This window comes from Hypanus sabinus, chromosome 10 (genome assembly GCF_030144855.1).
Source record: "Hypanus sabinus isolate sHypSab1 chromosome 10, sHypSab1.hap1, whole genome shotgun sequence".
Lineage (NCBI taxonomy): Eukaryota > Metazoa > Chordata > Chondrichthyes > Myliobatiformes > Dasyatidae > Hypanus > Hypanus sabinus.
The window spans coordinates 111,785,533-111,807,540 of record NC_082715.1 but is presented as its reverse complement, the minus strand read 5'-3'; the positions used below and the strand labels follow the sequence as shown (position 1 = coordinate 111,807,540).

Here is a 22,008-nt window from a genome sequence, read left to right as displayed (position 1 = left end):
ACGATCTCTCAGTCTCCGAATGATCCAGATTTTATTCAGCTTCAGTTCCTATTGTGGTTTGCAAGGAACTACAGCCAGAAGCATTTCTGACAGATATAGTGTGTGGACATTGGTGACTGCCTGACTTCCCACATCATGCAAGAGGAACATCATTCCCACAACTCTAGCTGTGCAATAAGAAGGAAAGAGACCTTACAGAGCCTTAGCTTAACCTCTACTCATTCAACCATACACGTGTATACAGCTAAATGAAACATTGTTCTTCTGAAGCAATGTGCAGGGCATTCAGACAAGGGTGTACATGTGTACTGGGTGGCAGAAGGGTGTGAAGAAATCTAATAACTCAGGAGATTGAGCTGTTAGCTGGCCTGACAGTTCTGGTTCTTTTGCTGCATACCTTCTGCCTGATGGCAGGAAGTCAAAGAAGTTGCAGGAAGAATGGGAGGGGTCTTTGACAATGCTGGAGGCAAGTGCCGTATGCAGTGTTTCTGATGTCTGTCCTAAATGGGGTGTGGTGGAGGGGAGAGAGACATCGATGATGTCTTCAGCAGTCCTCACTGTCTGTTGCAGGGATAAGAAGCACCTACTCTTCCTGCCTCTTCTAGCCAAAGCCTCTTGGTCCCACTCTGAACAGTGAACCTTCCTCACACAATGATCACTTCACAATGGCTGCTCCACTTGTGTTTGCATTTTTTTTATTGGCAGCTGCCCAATTAGCCATCTTGCTAATTAGTGAGACTTGCTCTTTAACTCCTTTCTGTTGTTACACAGCTGTAAAGTGAAACTCAACAGCAATGAGACTTGCTCTTTTAAATCCTTTTCACTCCCACTCCTGTAAAGGAGAGGAAGCTTCACATATTTGAACTTCTAAAAAAATTCTTTCTGATTTTTCCTTGTATTATTTCAAGTAGTAGAAGTGTGAAGTGACTAGTAGATAATCTGTAAACAAAGCAGAGTGATGTTTTGTTAAACCTATCAGAATATGTTTGTGGTAGGATGTCCCTATCGTTAAACCACTTTTGTTGTGGTTTATAATTCCAGCATTTATTACTTCAGTATTTTTTTGACCTCTCTTCAATGCCATGCTTGAAAGTGTTTTCTATCACATTAATGCACTGCACTGTGCTACCATGGCCAAATGCAGTTAATCTCAGACACTTGGCAGCCAGCCCCGGGTAGCACCAGCAGCTTTACTGATGTAAGGGACACACATCTCCATTGCCACTTTAGCATTCAGACATATTTGGATTATATCAGCAAATACTGTATATTGTTATATCTTAACTTAAAATGGTATGGTATTAAACAAGGTGTTTTCTCAAGATCAGAGTGCTTGCAGTCCAAAAGATAGGCAGAGACAAGTTCCTTTCTCTGTTTTTGTCTCTTGCCCAGTGGGCTTTTCTAATGGCCCTGATCTTGTGTTCACTTTTGAAGCAGCAACAGTGGTCTTTTCAGATGAGTTGCAATCCTTGATATTTGATTGAATCCAGGGAAAGATCCCTAAGGGATGGTCATTAGGAAATGGAACCAGCTGTATAGAGAACAGGCAGGGATTTACTGGGATGAATAGCTTTGTGCTGTAATGAATCTGTGAAACTGATGTATCCCACCAAGGGGGTGGGCAATTAAAAAAATCATTGCTTGAACCACAGGCTGTGAAGAGTGGATTGCCACTTTTGGTTACTTGAAAGTGAATGAGTCTGAATTAAAATAATTGGATATAATAGGGAATTCTGTACAGTTCTAAAGAGGTCAGTAAGAACTGTGATATAATGGGGGTTGTTAAATTATTAAGGTGAGTTCTTTTGGACTTGATTATCTGTTTCTCTTACAGCATGACATGTGCCAAGTGCAATCATGGATTTTGCTGGCGATGCCTAAAGCCATGGAAACCAACTCACAAAGATTACTATAACTGTTCAGCTATGGTGAGATCAGACTTCTTCACCATAATGTTTAAAATCACAGTAACACATTCATTTTCCTTGGCTGTGAATGAATGTATAGGGTTGGGGGATGGTGGTTGGTGCATATAGGCTTTCTGAATGTTGCAGGCCTTATGGTTGAGTACTACCAAAATAGCTGCCATCTTGATAAACATATCATAATTTCAAGTTATTTTTATTTCCTAATTTTCTCCCCTGTTGTTTCTTATCTTAGTACAGCTGCTTCCACCCTTCAGGTATCCGGTACTTGGTCTTTTTGAGTGTTCAACAACAGAGGATACCTGTGCCGATAATTAGGTGTGGACTAATGGTCGATCAGTCATTCCTTGCTAAGCCCAAAACCCAGAGTAACTGAGATCACTGCAGAGGTGCAACTGCTGCTAAAATTAATCATGTTTAACCTATGCTACTGAATACAGAACCTTACAAATAAGCCATCAAGGAGAGTTAGTGGGAGATAATTGGATAGCCTGTTTAAGTAGGACGGTCTGCTATTCACTGTACAGTCAGGTTTTTAAAACAAACTATTTCAAGTTGGCAAATTTTTGCTTACATTGTGTTTCTGGAAGTCAATGTACCATGCAGATCTAAGTCTCTGCTGCTGCAGCGAGAGCCAGCTGGATAATATACAGTCTATCTGTTACAATCTTGTTTTCATTGAGAAATACTACCATGGTCCTGGGCATTACCCAAAGATGGCAAAAATGAAAGGGAAGATGAGGTACATCAGTTGAAGCATGCGCAGGTTGAAACCTATTAATTGTAAGTAGGAAAGGAATTTTCAGTAACGTGTTAAATTGGAACTGGCAGAGTTATCTACTGTAGGTCTATTCCTAAAGCTTGATGTGAAATATTTGTAATTCCACAGGTCAGTAAAGCAGCACGGCAAGAGAAACGGTTTCATGATTATAATGAGAGGTGCACTTTTCACCACCAGGCACGGGTGAGTATGTTCTGCTTGTGTTCCAGTCCTAAGATAGAACTTCTGACGTGATTAACTATATCTTTGGGGAAGCTGGTTCTGCAGAAAATGCTTTTGGAGATTAGCAGCAGTGCCAAACTCATCTAAAATGCCTGTACATGATTTTTGGCATCAAACTTAAAGAAAATGCAGTGAAATTTCCCTCACTATCAGGTGCATCCTCATCTCTCCCAAAGAGACCAATTCCTCTGTGAATTCCTGGGTTCATTCTTCCATTTCCACCAACCACTTCCCCTCTCACCTTCTGATGTAGCTATCAGATATGCAGTTGGTGTGTGGCCAAGTGGTTAAGGCGTTCGTCTAGTGATCTGAAGCTAGTTCAAGCATTGGCTGAGGCTGCATGTGTATCCTTGAGCAAGGCACTTAACCACACATTGCTCTGCGACAACACCGGTGCTAAGCCATATGGGTCCTAATGCCCTTCCCTTGGACAACATCAGTGGCGTGGAGAAGGGAGATTTGCAGCTTGGGCAACTGCCAGTTTTCCATACAACCTTGCCCAGGCTTGCGCCCAGCAAACTTTCCAAGGCGCAAATCCATGGTCTCATGAGACTAACGGAGGCCTACACACAAATATGCACCATCTATCCTTTCGCCTCTTCCCTTTCCACCATCTGGAAACCCAAGCAGTTTCCAAGTCACTGTCTGGAAAGGCTTGGCTGGTCATTGATTACCTGCCTATTTGAGACAATTTCATACTCAGTTTGTCTGTCCACATTAAGAAAGTCACATTATTTAACTGGAAATTTTCTAGATGAACAATAATTTCAAAAGAGTATTTGTTTTTCATTCCAGGACTTTGCTATGAATTTGGAAGCAAAGGTTTCTGCAGTTAATGAAGCTTTACAAATGAAGTCATTGACATTCGTTATTGATGCGTGTAAGATGCTTGCTCAGGCAAGGAAGGTGAGAGCAGAGGTCACACTTGACTGTTGTTTTCATTTCAAACATAGTGATGAGAGTTAAAAGACCATGGATTGCCTGACAGGGTATCCTGACCTAATATGAGCCCAGACACTGTGCCCCAAATCCCAGACAGGTCCTAGGCACTGTGCCGTAATCCACGGTCGGGTCCCTGGCTGTACCCCCATCCAGATGCATCATGTGCACTATATCTCACTTATAGAATGGGTGCTTGAATCACATTTCAGTGAGAACTGGTCTGAGAAACTGCTGGGACTGGTTCTAGACATTATGATACCAGTGCATGTTTGTTTCTGAAATACCCATCCAAAACTAGTTTCAGACATTGAAGGATCGTGTGTGAGAATGGGAGGCAGTGAAAAGCGAAGTCTCCTTGCTTGTGAGTTTAACTTTGGAGGATTGAGTGGGAGCAGGAGGCAGTGAAAAGAGCAAGTTCTGTTGCATGTGAGTTTCGCTTTGAAGCAAGAGTGAGATCTGTGTGAGTGTGAGAAGCAATAAAAAAGAGCAAGTGTCAATGCTTCTGCATTTCTCACGGGCCAATAAAAAGAAGTTAGGTTTAAGCAGAGAGGCATTGTGTGAGTGGACAGGGTCAGAGTGGAGGAGCTGAGGCTTAGGCTCAAGAGGATTCAATGAGGAGGTGGAGGGTAGGTGAGTTTCTGTTAAGATTCTTTCCTTGTTGCACAGGTAGAAAAAGATGCCAAGGTACATTTATTATCAAAGAAGGTATGCAGTTTGCAACTCTTGAGGTTTGTCTTCTCCAGATAGCTATGAATCGAAGAAAACCAGAGAAGCCATTCAAAGGAAAACCCCCAACCCCCTCCCCACAAAAAATCCCAAATCTCCCAAATGGCAACATAATTATCAACCCCTGCATTAAAAAAGCAAATCAAACAAATGGCTATGTGATTATCGACCTCCCCCACTACACAAAAAATAAATCTTGCAAATGGCCACATGATCATAACACCCCCCACCTGCTCCGCCCACCACTTTCTGCAGACTCTCTACAAGCAGGCAAGTGACCTCGGAGGAAGGTAAACAGTCAGCAGAGGAACCATAACATCATTCTTTCGAGCAGTTTCTCTCTCTCTCTCTCTCTCTCTCTCTCACTGCTCTGGACGCCTCCCTCTCTCTCTCTTATTAGCAGCACAGTTTATAGGGTCTCTTCTGGATCCCTTTCCCAAACTAGGGTGACCGCTAACACTAGTCAGCTTCATCTTGGGTACTCGTCTACAAAGTACCCAAGACATCTGTAGGGAGTGGTGTCTCAGAAAGACAGTGTCCATTATTAAGGACCTCCAGCACCCACAGCACATCCTTTTCTCACTGTTGCCATCAGGAAGATGGTACAGAAGCCTAAAGACCCACACTCAGTGATTCAGGAACAGCTTCTTCCCCTTTGCCATCTGATTCCTAAATGGATGTTGAACCCTTGGACACTATTTTGCTTTTTTAATATATAGTATTTTTGTTTTTTGAACAATTTTTTAATCTATTCAATACACGTGTACTATAAATTGATGTTATTTATTATTCTTATTCTGTTTTTTTCTGTTACATATTGCTGCTGTTATCAAATTTCACGTCACATGCAAATGATGATAAACCTGATTCTGATTCCTGTTAACTTATCTCAGCATCAGCTGTTATTCAACCTAAGACAAAGCTCTCTTCTCCCTTGTACCAAGAATATTCCCCTTTTATAACCTTCAAAATATCTAACACTGGCACTTTTCCACGCACTTGGTACCTGCGCAATTACATTGCCTTCCCAAGAAAAACATATTTTTCACAATTTTCCACAGTTATGGTTGTAGACTTGTACTCCTTTAACTTTCCCAAAGCATTGCTGTGGGTTGGTTCTCTTGTATCTTTTCAAAGCAATCACACTCCAAGATAACACCATTTTGTTTTACAGACTTCCATTTTATTTTAGCATAAACCAAGGAAGAATCACATTTAACTTTTTGCTTACACCTTTACTGTTCCATGTAATATAACCAGTATTAATTCCAAACAAAGCAGCTGGTAACACACAAAATGCTGGAGGAACTTAGCAGGCCATGCAGCATCTATGGAGAGTAAGGGTTGGCTGGAAATGTTGACCGTTAGTCGCTGTCTTTCGATGCTGCCTGATCTGCTGAGTTCCTCCAGCACATTGTGTGTGTTGCTGTAAATTTCCAGCATCTGGAGAATCTCTTCTATCTTGTACTGGTCCCAGACCCTGCTTTTGTCCTGACAGTGTTGTCTGGGCAGTTGGACCCAAATGTAGTATTCTTCATCTCATGCCTTGCCCAGGGCCAGATGTGTTAGACTACGCTCCAGGTCACTGTGCATTCTTAACTTTGCTTCCTCACCATTACATTTCCAGATTGGAAGGGCTTTGTTAGGAGAGCTTGTATGAAGCTGGTTTCAGTGAAGGCAACTTATTGTTTTAAGACGATCATTATCTTTTTGTGGTGCTGTTAGCTCAGTGTTGATTGTCTGATTTTATTAGGTATTGGCCTATTCTTGTGTGTATAGTTACTATAATCAGGACACAGAGAAGATGGATGTAATGGAGCAGCAGACAGAGAACTTGGAGCTACATACAAATGCCCTGCAGATCCTGCTTGGTGAGTTGAAATTTGGCGCTTGAAATTTGTTAGTTTTGTTTAACTTTACAAAGAAAGGAAAACAATTTACAGTCACTGAAAATATCTCATGTTAAAATGAAGAGTGGTACATTTGTTGGGAACTTAATTAGAGAATCAAAATAGGGAATTCAAAAGCTTAATAATTACGTCAGACCAAATACAAGGTTCATGCCTCCAAACCAAAATGCCCCCATGTGATAAATAATTGAGGTTCCAGTACAGTCATAATTATAATGGGTAGAACTTACTGATTTATTATTATTTTAATTTTACATATTTTTTCTTCTATATTATGTATTGCAGTGTTCTGCTGCTGCTAAGTTAGCAAATTTCACCACACATGCTGATTTTAATAAACCTGATTCTGATTCTAGGAACTCTCAGCAATTAGCTCTATGGCTTTACCCTTCTCTATCCTTGTAAACTCTTCCAGCCTCAGAGTAACCTGAAGTGAGGTACAGTACATGGGATTCTGTAAAATCATAAAATCAGGAGGCCATAGATAAGATGAGTTGTCAGTCTTTTTCCCAAGGTAGGAGTCCATACTGTGAGGATAAAGGTTTAGGTTGAGAAAGGAAAGAGTAGAACGGGACTGGAGAGGATAGTAGGTAACCAACTTTGTCAGGATAGACAAGATGGGTCACGCGGCCTATTTCTGTGCTTTATAACTCAGTGACTATACAGTCCTCTGTTTTTACCGTTGTGGTTGTTAGTGAATGAAATCTAAGCTGTTGATTGAAATGCATGTTCAAACTGCAACTGGATTAAGTAAATGAATTTTGGACTAAAGAGCGCAACAGGAAAATTGGATTGCTGTGGAAACCCATTTAGATCAGTTGTCTTTGAGGAAAAGCTCTCTGCTGTGTGAATTAGACAAGCAAGCACTTAGCTCAAGGACTGTTTTAGAGGCATTACCTGGTTATGTCTCATGCTAAAATTAAATCCCTTCATTTCGCACTCTTGTCTTACCCTGGTTTTCATCTTACTTTGTGATTGAGTTGACAAGGCTAAAACTCTCGGCCAACTGCTTCACAAACCTTGAAAAATGTTTTAGTCATCTGGCCCAATTCATCCTTGTATTCAATTTTATTTGCTAATGCCCCTGTGAAGCTCTCTGCAGCATTTTATCCTGTGAAATATTGACTGAAATTGTGAAGAGTCTGGTATCTTTTTGAAGCATCACTTTGTCTTTCTTAGAGGAGACCCTTTTGCAGTGCACAGACCTGGCTTCTTGCATTCGTCTTCTTAAACCAGAGCACTTGAACACGGGGCTTGAACTGATCCGCAGGATACAAGAGAGACTGCTTGCTATCCTCCAGCACTCAACACAGGTAATTAAAACTGTAGTAAAGCAGCAATACACATACAGGGATGTTCAGATGTGAAATTTAACCTCAAAAGATTGCTTACGGAAAAGAAATGAAAGTCAACATGGATTTGTGCGTGGAAGGTAATGTTTGACAAATCTTATTGAATTTTTTGAAGAGGTTACTAGGAAAGTTGATGAGGGTAAAGCAGTGGATGTTGTCTATAGGGACTTCAGTAAGGCCTTTGACAAGGTTCTGCACAAAGGTTAGTTAAGGAGGTTCAATCTTTAGGTGTTAATATTGAAATAGTAAAATGGATTCAACAGTGGCTGGATGGGAGATGCCAGAGAGTAGTGGTGGATAACCGTTTGTCAGGTTGGAGGCCGATGACTAGTGGGGTGCCTCAGGGATCTGTATTAGGTCCAATGTTGTTTGTTATATACATTAATGATTTGGGTGATGAGGTGGTAAATTGGATTAGTAAGTATGCAGATGATACTAAGGTAGGTGGCATTGTGGATAATGATAATGCTACGCTGGCCTTTATAAATCAGAGCATTGATTATAGGAGTTGGGATGTAATGTTAAAATTGTACAAGGCATTGTTCAGGCCAAATTTGGAGTATTGTGTACAGTTCTGGTCACCGAATTATAGGAAAGATATCAACAAAATAGAGAGAGTACAGATAAGATTTACTGGATTATTACCTGGATTTCAGCACCTAAGTTACAGAGAAAGGTTGAACAAGTTAGGTCTTTATTTTGGAGCGTAGAAGGTTGAGGGGGGACTTGAAAGAGCTTTTTAAAATTATGAGGGGGATAGATAGAGTTGACGTGGATAGGCTTTTTCCATTGAGAGTAGGGGAGATTCAAACAAAAGGACATGAGTTGAGAGTTAAGGGGCAAAAGTTTAGGGGTAATACGAGGGGGAATTACTTTACTCAGAGAGCGGTAGCTGTGTGGAACGAGCTTCCAGTTGAAGTGGTAGAGGCAGGTTCGATATTGTCATTTAAAGTAAAATTGGATAGGTATATGGACAGGAAAGGAATGGAGGGTTATGGGCTGAGTGCAGGTCGGTGGAACTAGGTGAGAGTAAGCGTTCGGCATGGACTAGAAGGGCCCAGATGGCCTGTTTCCATGCTGTAATTGTTAAATGGTTATATGAAATGTTTTCCCCTGTCCTTGCAGGCAGGAAAGTTTAACAGGTACTCTCCCTACACTTAACTAGCTGATATTCAAAAGTGAACTCTTCATTGGATTAATAGTAAAAACGCAAAATGCTGGAAAAATTGGAAGTTCCTGTGAAAAAGTATACAGAGATGACGTTACAATTGAATATCCTTCATTAGAACCTGGGAATAGAGAAAACAAGTTAGTTGTAAATTGCCAGGTAGGTGGGGGACAAGTGGAAAGAATAAAAAGGATATCTCACTGGGTGAGGATAGGGTTGCTTTGGGGTAAAAACTGTGTTAAAGCTGTCTAGTTGATAGATTAATGAGGGTAATGTGAGAGAGAGAGTGCATAAACGTAAAAGCCGTGTGATGCAGTTAGCAAGAAAAAACCCAGAGGAATGTAAAAAGCTGTGAAATGGAGAGCTGTGGGGAATGCCAAGAAGATCAGACCATACCTGCTAGAGAGAGAAATACTGAAACAGCTGACCTTCTCACTCTGTCAGCAGCCAGGCCTCTCACCGTCTTTTCATGTCATCAGACCACTGCCACTCATCCAGCATCTGAGAGGTCTGCTCCGCCAAGATCTTGTACCCCTCTGCCCCATTTATTCACCAGGGACGTAAATGCTGATACCAACTCAGAATTTTCACCCCTCACTGGAGAACTCATTAAACCTTCCAAATCAGGCCACTCCTTCCCTGTGTTCCATAGAAACAAGACCAACTTGTCTTTAAAATCTTCACCCCCAACTACTGGAATCTCGGCTGCCGATTTGGCACTCTTGTCTACACTCCCCTCTTTCTGGAAAGTATGGATAGCCCATGGTCCTGAAGCCCCAATAGTAACATTTTGTCAAACCTTTGCTCCATGATGGTAACTGTTCCAAATGTTCCTAATGATTTAACGGTACTCAGTGTCTTAATCAACAATTCATTGGGGCTATGAAAGTCTATCCCACTCAATAGAAACACATTCATTACTGGTAATCCTGGGGATTAACACTACCACTCAACCCTTGCAGCGTCCATAACCACATATCTTAATCACAAAATCAATCCGGGATGATACCCCCACAATGAAACCCCAGTTTCCTTGGGCTGTATACATCTACAGAATACACCCGCCGGTCCTGCCAAATACGTAAGATTGGGATGGGTCTCCCACCTCAAATGCTGGTTTGAGTGAATGCTGTGTAATTTGCTACTGTTACAATTCATTGCCAAGAAATTACAGACAGCCCACTGCATACGATTAAAGGGATTATATTTATGAATGTTAATTTAACTAGTAAAGAAGAGAACAAAAGGGCCCATTATAATTAAACAGTCAAATGTGCACAAGTTGGAGCTCAAATCTACCAAAAGTCATATTTACTGATCCTCACTAGACTTGTGCTTGCTCCATTGAATCATGGTCCCCCACCAGATTGAATCCTATGACTGGTTCTCTCCAGCATCTTCTCTCTTCATCCCTCCCCCTACAAGCAAAGACCTCAGCTCACACCTGTGTCAGGCACACTCAAAAAAAAAGCTCCCCTGATTGGACGGCTCACATTCCAAAGCACCGTTATCTCTAGCCAAAACCCATAACTGCTTCTACAGAAAGACCATTACGTTAGCAATGAAACCTTTAACAGGGCATTACACTTGGATAGGTACATGGATGAGAAAGGGATGGTCCGGGTGCAGATCAAAAAGTCTAGGTAGATTAATGGTTTGGAGCAGTCTAAATGGGCTGAAGGGCATGTTTCTGTGCTGTAGTGTTCCATAACTCTATCATCCCCAACTGGGAAATGAAAGGGCCTAAATTATAACATTGCTCAGAGTGAGAGTGGGATGGAGAATATACGTGTTAGACAACTGGAAGCTTGGATCTACCATGCCGACCAAACATTGTAAACACTACATTACATAGAAAGAATCTTGAATTGCTGCTTCACCTGGAAGGACAGTCTACATCTATGGATGGGGAACGGAAGAGGTAAATGGTCAAGTATGCTTCTCTGCAGATGAATAGGAAAATGCCATATTCTGAAATAGTTTTGTATTGTTGTGTAGTTTGTAAGGGAAATTTGGATGATTGAAAGTTTGATGTAGGAACTAGGTGGAATTCCTCATTTGCCCAATAAACTTGCTGCGGAATGGAAACAGGCCCTTTGGTCCAATAGGGTCCACTCTGAACAAAATTCTCATCTAAGTTATATATACCTGTGTTTGGCCCATGACCTCTAAACCTTTACTATCCATAATAATTGCCCAAGTTCCTTTTAAATTTTGTTACTCTGCATGCCTCAACCACTTCATCATTTTCTATATACTGACCACCCTCTTGAATTTAAAAAAATAGTTCCCATTAAATCTCTCCCCTCTTGCTTTAAACTTATGCCCTCTACTTCAGTCCTGAGAAAAGGAATGTGTGTGTTCACCACATCTCTTTCTCTAAGACCACCCCTCATTCTCCTATACTTCACAGAATTAAGTACTAGACTGCTCAAACTAACTCAGTCCCTCTTGTCCTGGCAACATCCTCACATCTTGTCTGTACACTTTCCAGTTTAACGGTATTGTTCTAAATAGCATGCTGACAAAATCTGAACACAGTATTCCAAACGTGGCCTCACCAGCATCATGTACAACTGCAACATAACTTCCCAACTTATGTTGAAGTATAGCTTCTGTTCTCGGTGCCTGGACTGATGAAGGCCTGCGTGCCTTAAGCCTTCTGATCCACCCTTTCTACCTGTGTTGCCACTTATGATATCTTAATAATGTTGGAAGTGTGAAGGAGTGCCAGATCTATGTTGGGAAACAGGTACAAACGAGAAAATCTGCAGATGCTGGAAATCTGCGCAACACACTAAACGCTGGAAGAACCTAGCAGACTAGGCAGTATCTAGGAAAAGAGTACAGTTGATCCTTCCACAATACCCTGTCCTCCAGCATTTTGTTTGGGAAACAGGTACCCAAGGTTTACAGAAATCTCTTATTTGCTCCAGGGGAGAAATTTGCAACTCCTTGTCATTACATATAATTTGATACGTTCAAGTCTGAATGTTTATAATGCTGTTGCTAGGGTTTATGCTACAAGTATTTGAAAATAATTTGAATGAAATAACTTAAGTATAATCTGCTATTTCAGGACTTCCGAGTGGGGTTTCAGCCAAAGCAAGGAGTTGATCAGAATGAATTTCAGTCAAGAAACCATCCTAACACAGCAACATCTGATTCCATCAAAGAGTAAGTCCAAGGGCATCCTGGCACAATGCATAGAAGTTGGACAATGCAGATCTTGAGCTGATACAGGGAAAGACAGAGCAAACAAAAAGTTGCCCCTGGTATCGTAGTAGTAGTAGGTAGACGTCAATCCTGGGGGTCATGGGTTTACACCTCTGGACTGTGTCCTCTCCAGGGTGCAGGCCTGGACGGGAAGATTTGAAGAACCGGGTTTTGCCCATGCAGCAAGTTCCCCCTCTCCACGTCACTGATGTAGTCCAAGGGAAGGGCAAGCGCTGATATAGCTTGGCACCAGTGTTGTCACAGAGGTTGCCAGAGTGAAGTTGTAAACAACATCAAACTGCCTTGGGGACCCTGGCTCCTGATTTCTTTCTCAGGGTTTACTCCTGAAGCCTTTCCCATGGGTGGGTATGGCCACAAGGCAGCGGAGGTTTAAAATCAGAGTTTGCCTTCTCCTAAGCGGTCTGCCGTCCAAGGCTGATGAGCCCCAGCTGCCTGACCTCCCTTGGTATAGTTGAAAGGAAACTCTACCAACCTGAAAGGGTGGTATCTCAGTATCTGAGGTAATTGGACTACGGTTGCAGTAATATGGAGTCTAGGTTTGAGACAAGTTCAAAACCTCCATAGAAGCTGGGGAAGTTAAATTTATTGGAATTCTGAAGCTCCTGTCAGTAATGGTGACCAAGAAATGAGCAGACTGTCATAAAAATAATTTATTTCACCAATATTCCCTTGAAAAGGAGAACTGCCCTTGCCACAGCCTAAACTTAACCATAGGCTCACAGCAATGTGATTGCTCAGTAAATAACCCCAAGATGGACAAAGAAGCTGCCTGGTTCCAACAAATCCACTCTGACAACATAAAAATATATGTTACTGGGCTGACAGGAATTTAATTAGCCACTGGCTTCAAAGGTGTCAACAGCAACACCTAGTTCCTTTGACTTTGTTTAATCCTCACAAATAAATGGAGTCTGGTGCCTAACTTGGAAGAATTATTCCATAGACCATCAAACGCAGATTCAGGGTGTTCCCTTGAACCTTGTGGGAGGCTAGTCCAGAAGGTGCAAGGGGCCTAAATTAAAATTAAGGATTTAAAACAACCTTAGCCATGGGTGAGGTGCCGGAGGATTGGAGGATATGTAATGTTATTCCATTGTATAAGAAACACTCTAATAATAAACCAGGAAATTACAGGCCAGTGAGCCTGATGTGGTTAAGTTGTTAGAAGGCATTCTCGGAGACTGGATTATACATTCATTATACTGTATGTTTGTGGTCTTCTACTGTTGCCCATCCTCTTCAAGGTTCAACGTGTTGTGCATTCATAGATGTTCTTCTGCACAACACTGTTGTAATGCATGCTTATTTGAGTTACAGTTGTTGACTTGAACCAGGAATCAATCTGGTGAACCTTCTTTGTACTCCCTCTATGGCAAGAATGTCTTTCCTCAGATTAGGGGACCAGAAGTGCACACAGTACTCCAACTCTGGTCTCACCAAGGCCTTGTACAACTGCAGTAGAACCTCCCTGCTCCTGTACTCGAATCCTCTTGCTATGAATGCCAACATACCATTTGCCTTTCTCACCGCCTGCTGTACCTGCATGCCCACCTTCAATGACTGGTGTACAATGACACCCAGGTCTCGTTGCACCTCCTGTTTTCCTAATCGGCCATCGTTCAGATAATAATCTGTTTTCCTGTTCTTGCAACCAAAATGGATAACCTTACATTTATCCACATTAAATTGCATCTGCCATGAATTTGCATACTCACCTAACCTATCCAAGTCATCCTGCATCCTCTTAGCATCCTCCTCACAGCTAACTCCGCCGCCCAGCTTCGTGTCAACCGCAAACTTGGGGATGCTGCATTTAATTCCCTCGTCTAAATCATTAATATATATTGTAAACAACTGGGGTCCCAGCACTGATGGTAGCCCACTAGTCACTGCCTGACATTCTGAAGGGTCCTGTTTACTCCCACTCCTTGCTTCCTGTCTGCCAACCAATTCTCTATCCACATCAATATCATACCCCCAATACCGTGTGCTTTAAATTTGCACACTTCGGTTAAGTTACTGGGCTAATAATCAAAGGCTGGACTATTGATCTGGAGACTTGAGTTCAACTCCCACTGTTGCAGCTGAAGAATTTTTGAAGCAGTAAGATTAAACTTAAGTGAAAAGTCAGTGTCAGAAGTCCTTCCCAAAACAACATTCAGTAATTATCTGAAGACTGGCTTCCATGTTATGTCTCGGGAGGAAGTCAAGATGGATCACCCACTTGGGACTTAATTTCCATTGCTTCAACCTTGTAATCTTGTCAGTAGCACTCAATTTCTAGTCATTGTTGAGGATATTAAAGTCCCCCTCCTGCCATTATTTAATTGTCTACTTGTTTCATGACTGGACATGATAGGACTGTACAGCTTCAGTCTAGTCTGTTAGTTGTGACTTTGAACTTAGCATGTTTTTTTTAGTGTCAACATTGCATCTTCACTAGGCTGGCATCTCATTAGTTTTAGATATGAGTTTATGAGAGTCTGGAGTGACTAAATGTGTTTTCCTTTGAGCAGAGTGTCTGGAGAGGCTCTTGATAGATAAAATGGTTCAATTGCTGATAAATGGGATTGATATGGATGAGTATTAGAGGGTAAGCATAGGCATGATAGGATGAAGGCTATATGACTCTACCTGGTGGTATTCCCAGGATAATGTTGATATCGCCGGTAATATCAAAGGTAGATGGTTAGACTCTGTCTTGCTGGAGTTGTATGTTGCCTGGATTAGGCGGTAAGTGAGGATCTTTTGCACCTAAAGTGTTATGAGTATCTGGAACTTAACTGTGTGTGAGGTTGGTGGGGGCAGGAACCTACAGGGGTTTGGCTATTGAGTTTGCTCTGCCATTCAATATAATTGTGGCTGGGCATCCAAATTCAATAACCTGTTCCAGCTTTCTCCCCATATTTCTTTGTCCTTGGAAAATTTTCAATGATTGGTTTTAAATGTTCACTTCTGAGAAAATTAATTTCTCCTAATTTGGACATGTATACTTAGAGAAAAGGTTGAGAAGAATATGGAGGAAGAGCAGGCAAATGAGCCTGGTTCAGTTGGGCATCTTGGTTGGCAGGGGCAAGTTGAAACTAAGGGCCTGTTACATAATATGATGTTTTATATTTTAAGATTACTTTTTTCTCTTTCTATCACAACATCCTGTTTGTTTCAGCTGCTACCTTTCAATGTCACAAAACCACTTCTTTTCTGGCTAGCCTTCCATGTGTAATTATGATGGTGGCCTTAATATTCCCATTTCTTAGTTCAAGGTACCAACGATACAGGTAAAAAACAGGATGAGGTCCTACAAGGTGAATTTAGGGAGTAAGGAGATAAACTAAAAAGTAGGACCACAAAGGTAATCTCTGGATTACTACCAGTGCCATGTGCTAGCCAGAGTAGAAATAGGAGGATATTTCAGATGAATACGTGGCTTGAAAAATGGTGCAAGGGGGAGGGATTCAAATTTCTGGGGCATTGGAACCCGTTTTGGGGGAGGTGGGACCGGTATAAACAGGACCTGGGCTGGGCTGGACTGGAACCAATGTCCTGGGGGGGAGCGTTTGCTGCTGCTGTTCAGGAGGCTTTAAACTAATGTGGCAGGGGGATGGGAATAAGTGCAGAGAGACAGAGGGGTGTAAAATGAGGGTAGAAGCAAAAAGTAGCAAGGTGAAAAGTAAAAGTGGCCGGCAGGCAAATCCAGGGCAAAAAGCAAAAAGCAAAAAGCAAAAAGAGCCACTTTTCAACATAATTGTATAAGGGCTAAGAGTGTTGTAAAAACAAGCCTGAAGGCTTTGTGTATCAATGCGAGGAGCATTCGTAACAAGGTGGATGAATTGAATGTGAAGATAGTTATTAATGAATATGATATAGTTGGGATCACAGAGACATGGCTCCAGGGTGACCAAGGATGGGAGCTCATCATCCAGGGATATTCAATATTCAGGAGGGATAGACAGGAAAGAAAAGGAGGTGGGGTAGCATTGCTGGTTAGAGAGGAGATTAACATTATAGAAAGGAAGGGCATTAGCCTGGAGGATGTGGAATCGATATGGGTAGAGCTGCATTACACTAAGGGGCAGAAAACACTGGTGGGAGTTGTGTACAGGCCACCTAACAGTAGTAGTGAGGTTGGGGATGGCATTAAACAGGAAATTAGAAATGTGTGCAATAAAGGAACAGTAGTTATAATGGGTGACTTCAATCTACATATACATTGGGTGAACCAAATTGGTAAGGGTGCTGAGGAAGAGGATTTCTTGGAATGTATGCGGGATGGTTCTCTGAACCAACATGTCGAGGAACCAACTAGAGAGCAGGCCATTCTAGACTGGGTATTGAGCAATGAGGAAGGGTTAGTTAGCAATCTTGTCATGCGAGGACCCTTGGGTAAGAGTGACCATAATATGGTGGAATTCTTCATTAATATGGAGAGAGACATAATTAATTCAGAAACAAAGGTTCTGAACTTAAAGAAGGGTAACTTTGAAGGTATGAGACATGAATTAGCTAAGATAGACTGGCAAATGATACTTAAAGGGTTGACGGTGGATATGCAATGGCAAGCATTTAAAGATCGCATGGATGAATGACAACAATTGTTCGTCCAAGTTTGGCAAAAGAATAAACCAGGGAAGGTAGTGCACCCGTGGCTGACAAGGGAAATTTAGGATAGTATCAAGTCCAAAGAAGAAACATATAAATTAGCAAAAAAAAGCGGCACACCTGAGGATTGGGAGAAATTCAGAGACCAGCAGAGGAGGACAAACAGCTTAATTAGGAAAGGGGAAAAAAGATTATGAGAGAAAGCTGGCAGGGAACATAAAAACTGACTGTAAAGGCTTTTATAGATATGTGAAAAGAAGAAGATTGGTCAAGACAAAAGTAGGTCCTTTACAGTCAGAAACAGGTGAATTGATCATAGGGAACAAAGACATGGCAGACCAATTGAATAACTACTTTGGTTCTGTCTTCACTAAGGAGGACATAAATAATCTTCCGGAAATAGTAGGGGACCGAGGGTCTAATGAGATGGAGGAACTGAGGGAAATACATGTTAGTAGGGAAGTGTGTTAGGTAAATTGAAGGGATTAAAGGCAGATAATTCCCCATGGCAAGATGGTCTGCATCCCAGAGTGCTTAAGGAAGTAGCCCAAGAAATAGTGGATGCATCAGTGATAATTTTTCAAGACTCCTTAGATTCTGGATTTGTTCCTGAGGATTGGAGGGTGGCTAATGTAACCCCACTTTTTAAAAAAGGAAGGAGAGAGAAACCGGGGAATTATAGACCGGTTAGTTTGACATCGGTGGTGGGGAAAGTGCTAGTCAGTTATCAAAGATGTGATAACAGCACATTTGGAAAGAGGTGAAATCATCGGACAAAGTCAGTATAGATTTGTGAAAGGAAGATCATGTCTGACGAATCTTATACGCAGGGTCGAGAACTAAAGTATTCAGCATCTGGAAGCTCAGTCAGTCCTGCAGACTGAATGTAGATGTACTGCATAACCAATCAGTTTCTCCAGTGTAGAGATAATATTGTGAGTGCCAGATGCTGCATACTGACCCCGTGGAAATGCAAAGAAATCCCTGCTGCACCCCAAAGGTTATTTTGGTCCACAGAAGGTGTAGAGGGGTGAAAGGACAAGTGTGTCTATTGAGGTTGCATGGGAAGGTGGTCTAAAATGGGAAGAGCTTTTTATAGCAATGGGAGTTGGAAAGGGAACAATCCATTCAAAATACTTTGAAAGGGAAGGGGGCTAGGTAGCAATCTTGTTGAATTTGGTACAAATTATGGATGATCTGTTGAATACAGAAGCTGCTGGGGTGGAAGGTGTGGGCCAGAAAAATTTTTCCATTCTCTGTCCAGCAGTTGCGGTGAGAACATAGGTGCAAGAAATTGATACAGTGGGTTCTGGTTAATGGTGGCAGTTGCTTATTTGGGCCAACTCTTAAAGGACAAAAACAGAAAATAGCAGGGATTCCCATTGTTTAATCGGGACGGGAGGTTCTTGCTGAATAGTCTCTAACTAGCATCAGTTGCATGCATTTGCTTGGCTATTCGTTAGACATTACACTGTACTTAGTGTTAAGATTTTAAACAGCATCAGTTGTGTTCAAAAAGCATTGATTATTGTCACTGATAGTTGGTGAGAAATAGTATTGAGACAATTCAGAACTTTTTTTACATACGGCTCTTTCAAGCCGTGAAAATGAAATGATTTCACTACTTCAGCAAGTTCGGAACTTCGAATAATCTGAAAGTGTCAACTATCATCTTGAATGTTACAATGAAAATTAAGATTTGGAGGATGCAGTTATCAAAAGGATTGTATGAAGGCTGTCCATTATCTACTCTAGGTGTCTGCACTGAATTTGATCATTTATAGTCAATAAAAAGAACACAGCAGCTTACTTTGGATTAATTCCTATGTTGATAACTATTAGGAATTAATAGTTTTATAGTACTGTAGTCTTGCTTTTTGGTCGAGGTCATTGTCTGTCACTTTTGAGGCACAAGCACTGCTTGCCACTTAGCAGCCCATGGCTGAATTTTGACGGAGTCTTAAAGCATGCAGCCCTGGGCTGCTTTGTTTGTTACAGATACAAATAGAGAATCTTACAGTGTGTTATGATAACAGATGTTCCCAGTTACAACATTATTCTGCAAGTTAGGTCATTGATGAAGCAGCTGAAGATGTTTAGACTCAGAATTCTACACTGAAGAATTTGTGAGGTGGATAATAGAGACATGAGATACAGGAACAAGTGTTGGCGTGTTAGGCCCACTCGTTCAACTCGTTCTCTGTTTAGAAAGTCCACTGCTGGCTCCCAACACTATATTGTTGCTCTCACTGCAAACGTCTTGACACACTTGTAGCTTAAATGTCTGTCAGGTATCTGTATTAAATGTATTCTGTGACACTTTCAACGCTCTTTGGACTAGACAATTCCTAGAGATTAACTGCTCCGAGAAGAAATTTCTTATTGTCTAAACTGAATGGATTACTTCTAATTCTGCATTGCGGCTTTGCCAATTGCCACATCATTTTGAGTATGACTAGTGATGATTACAACATGCCTTGCTACTATTTTTACTTAAGGATGGCCTGGCCTGATTGTAATGATAATATGCAGGACAATAGGGTAATAGATTGTGCTTAATATTTCTATTGAGCACAGTACTGCACGTATGTCTAATTTTGAGCTACTAAATCCAATCTATCCCATTACTATACTGCCACGAACACAACTATATCTTCAACATGAAGGTGGTACCTTCTCTCCACCAAAACTATATTGTCATGGACAGTTATATATTCTGCAGGTGGACTAAAAAGGACAAAGTAGGTTCATTACTTGTATCATTTATTACCTGCTTCAGACCCAATCTGGCAGCAATGGCCCTTTATGGCTTGTTGGTACCACTTCTACCAAGCTACTCTTGATGATAAACATTTAAATCTTCCATCCAGAGTATACTGCATTCTTGCTATTTTCAGTGCTTTGTCTGTTGTTATTCAACCTGGAGAAACTGATTCATTGGCTAAGGAGGCTAGCCTATGTTTCTCTTCATCTCATGAGATTTCTGGTGGGGTGGAGCTCAGGTTCAGAAGTCACAGGGTTATTCCTTTCCCTCAAATACCAACACCTCTGGTGAGACACTTCTGCCATTGTGTTAAAACTTACCTATAGATAATTATGAAGGACACTGGTACAGCATGTTGTCTCTAGGTATGATTCTGTGATAATTACTGTCAGGCAGATGCTTGTTCTAACTGTGGAACAGTTTAGAAATAATCAACATGGTTTTGTAGGAGGATTTCAGAAGATTGACTTGGCCAGAAATAACTCATTTCTCAATTCATTGCTTCGGCTGATGCCTGATATCTATCCATCTAGTTCAATTCATTGTTTAAGCTTAGCAATAAGGGTTGCAACTGAGTGGTTTTGGACAGGTGTTTAAGTGCTTACTTGTTTTCCTGAAAAACTGAGCAAAATGTAAATAGTAGGTGGATCTAACTGTCTTTATCCATGGGACATTGCATTGTATCCTATTGACTTGTAAAATTAGTTATTCAGGTTTGGTTATATAACTAAAAATAACACAGTTGTCATGTAGTTTTGAGGAATGCAAATTTTGACTAACCTTTCAGTTTTCATGCTTTAAATGTTTTTTTTTTAAAGAAATAGTATGTTAATTGAATTGAAAGCTTTAGGAAACGGGGGGGGGGGGGTGAGAAGGCTGCATTTTTTAATCTATCATACACACAAAGAACTAAGTAAATGTACAGTACAGGTCAATTTGCCCATTGTAACAGCTTTTGACTAATCCCTAAATACCCCAAAATTCCTCTCCTGTTTGCCACAGAGAGAAATCAGGCAGCCAAACAGAAGAAGAAGATGGAGACTATGAAGATGGAGAATATGAAGATGATGATGATGATGAATATGTCCCTGACTGGCATGACACGTATGATGAGGATGAAGATGACTTCTCAGATGATGAATCAGAAAATCTAGAAAGAGATTTCTTTTATTTGGAGGATGATGATGTTTATGGCTAAAAGTGATGAAAGATGAGATTTATATATATATTCTGAATGAATGGACAATTAAAAAAGCAATGTAACTGATTATAGTCAGATCAAAATATCCTAGTGTGCATTGAAGACCGAACCCTCTACTTTTTCATTAGGCCACTTCTGATTAACTAGCTTCTTTATTTTAAAAACTGTTTCTTTTGGTGTTCAGATTTAAGTTTTTTTTAAATGCAACTAAGGTAAAATTCTGATATCTTTCTTTCCCTTGAAATTTGTTAAATGTACTTAACGTAATATCCCACTTACTGGAGAATTAGTAAAAAAACTGTTCCCGAGTTGGTTTGGGAAATGTATATTGCATTCAGCAAAGAAACCAAGGGCACTAGAGCCTGCACATAATAAAAGCTTAATGTTCGCACATTATGTTCTATCTTTGGAAAAATCCAGTTATGCAAGTTATGAAAATAAAATACTTATGAGTAAAATTGAACCCCATTTTGTTCTGGTTTTGATGTTTTTAAAATCAGAAATGAACAATTTTGATTTAATCTTAAATGCAATTTCAAATAATTTAGTCCTAAACTTTCATGAATGTGGTCTGTCTCCAGTTTTACTAATTCTGCACCTAAACATCATTGAGCTCTATTTCTACCTCTACTGTCTATGATATTTATCTAACAATCTCCCAAACATCAGTCAAACCAGTTGAAATCCATCCAGCCATTTGGTGTCTACATTTTATTTTGGTTAAAATCTCCTGCTTACAAGCCTCTACATTCCTCCACCTTGCGTGCCTGAATTGCAACATTCTTTTGGCTATTTCATCTCAGGTTACAACTTTTCCTGAATCTCTTTATCATGCCCAGCATGCTCTTCCACTCCCTTAAAGCATGCTGATACATTTAATATTATGGTACTGTGTCTTTAAGGAGAAAAATATAGCATCTTCTGTGGACAGATTTTATGTGAAATAACTTGTTGAAAAGTAACAAGTTAAAATGCAGAATCTTACTAAACACCTTGTAAGTTACAGCATTTGTAATCTTCATTATATTTAAAGTTTCACAAGTTTTCTTCATATGGTAGTTGATGTTTTAGGTGATTCCAAATCAGAGGGAAATGGTTAACAAGAAGGATGGGAATAGAGTAAACTTCCAGAAACCCACTGTCTTTACTCTTCAGCATAATGATGTAATCAGCAGTTTTGT

General features: G+C 40.8%; 1 protein-coding gene across 3 annotated transcripts in view; it reads left to right on the top strand.

The window, feature by feature from the left end:
- The window catches only part of LOC132400977 (cullin-9), a 314,674-nt gene extending 293,384 nt beyond the window's left edge, over positions 1-21,290 (top strand). For all 3 annotated transcript variants that reach the window (XM_059982631.1, XM_059982629.1, XM_059982630.1), the window contains 7 exons: positions 1,835-1,928; positions 2,815-2,889; positions 3,724-3,834; positions 6,350-6,467; positions 7,686-7,819; positions 12,106-12,203; positions 20,629-21,290. In XM_059982631.1, coding sequence (XP_059838614.1) covers positions 1,835-1,928; positions 2,815-2,889; positions 3,724-3,834; positions 6,350-6,467; positions 7,686-7,819; positions 12,106-12,203; positions 20,629-20,824 — 826 coding nt within the window. In that variant the 3' untranslated portion in view covers positions 20,825-21,290. The remainder of the gene's footprint in view (positions 1-1,834; positions 1,929-2,814; positions 2,890-3,723; positions 3,835-6,349; positions 6,468-7,685; positions 7,820-12,105; positions 12,204-20,628) is intronic.
- Positions 21,291-22,008: the final 718 nt, after the last annotated feature.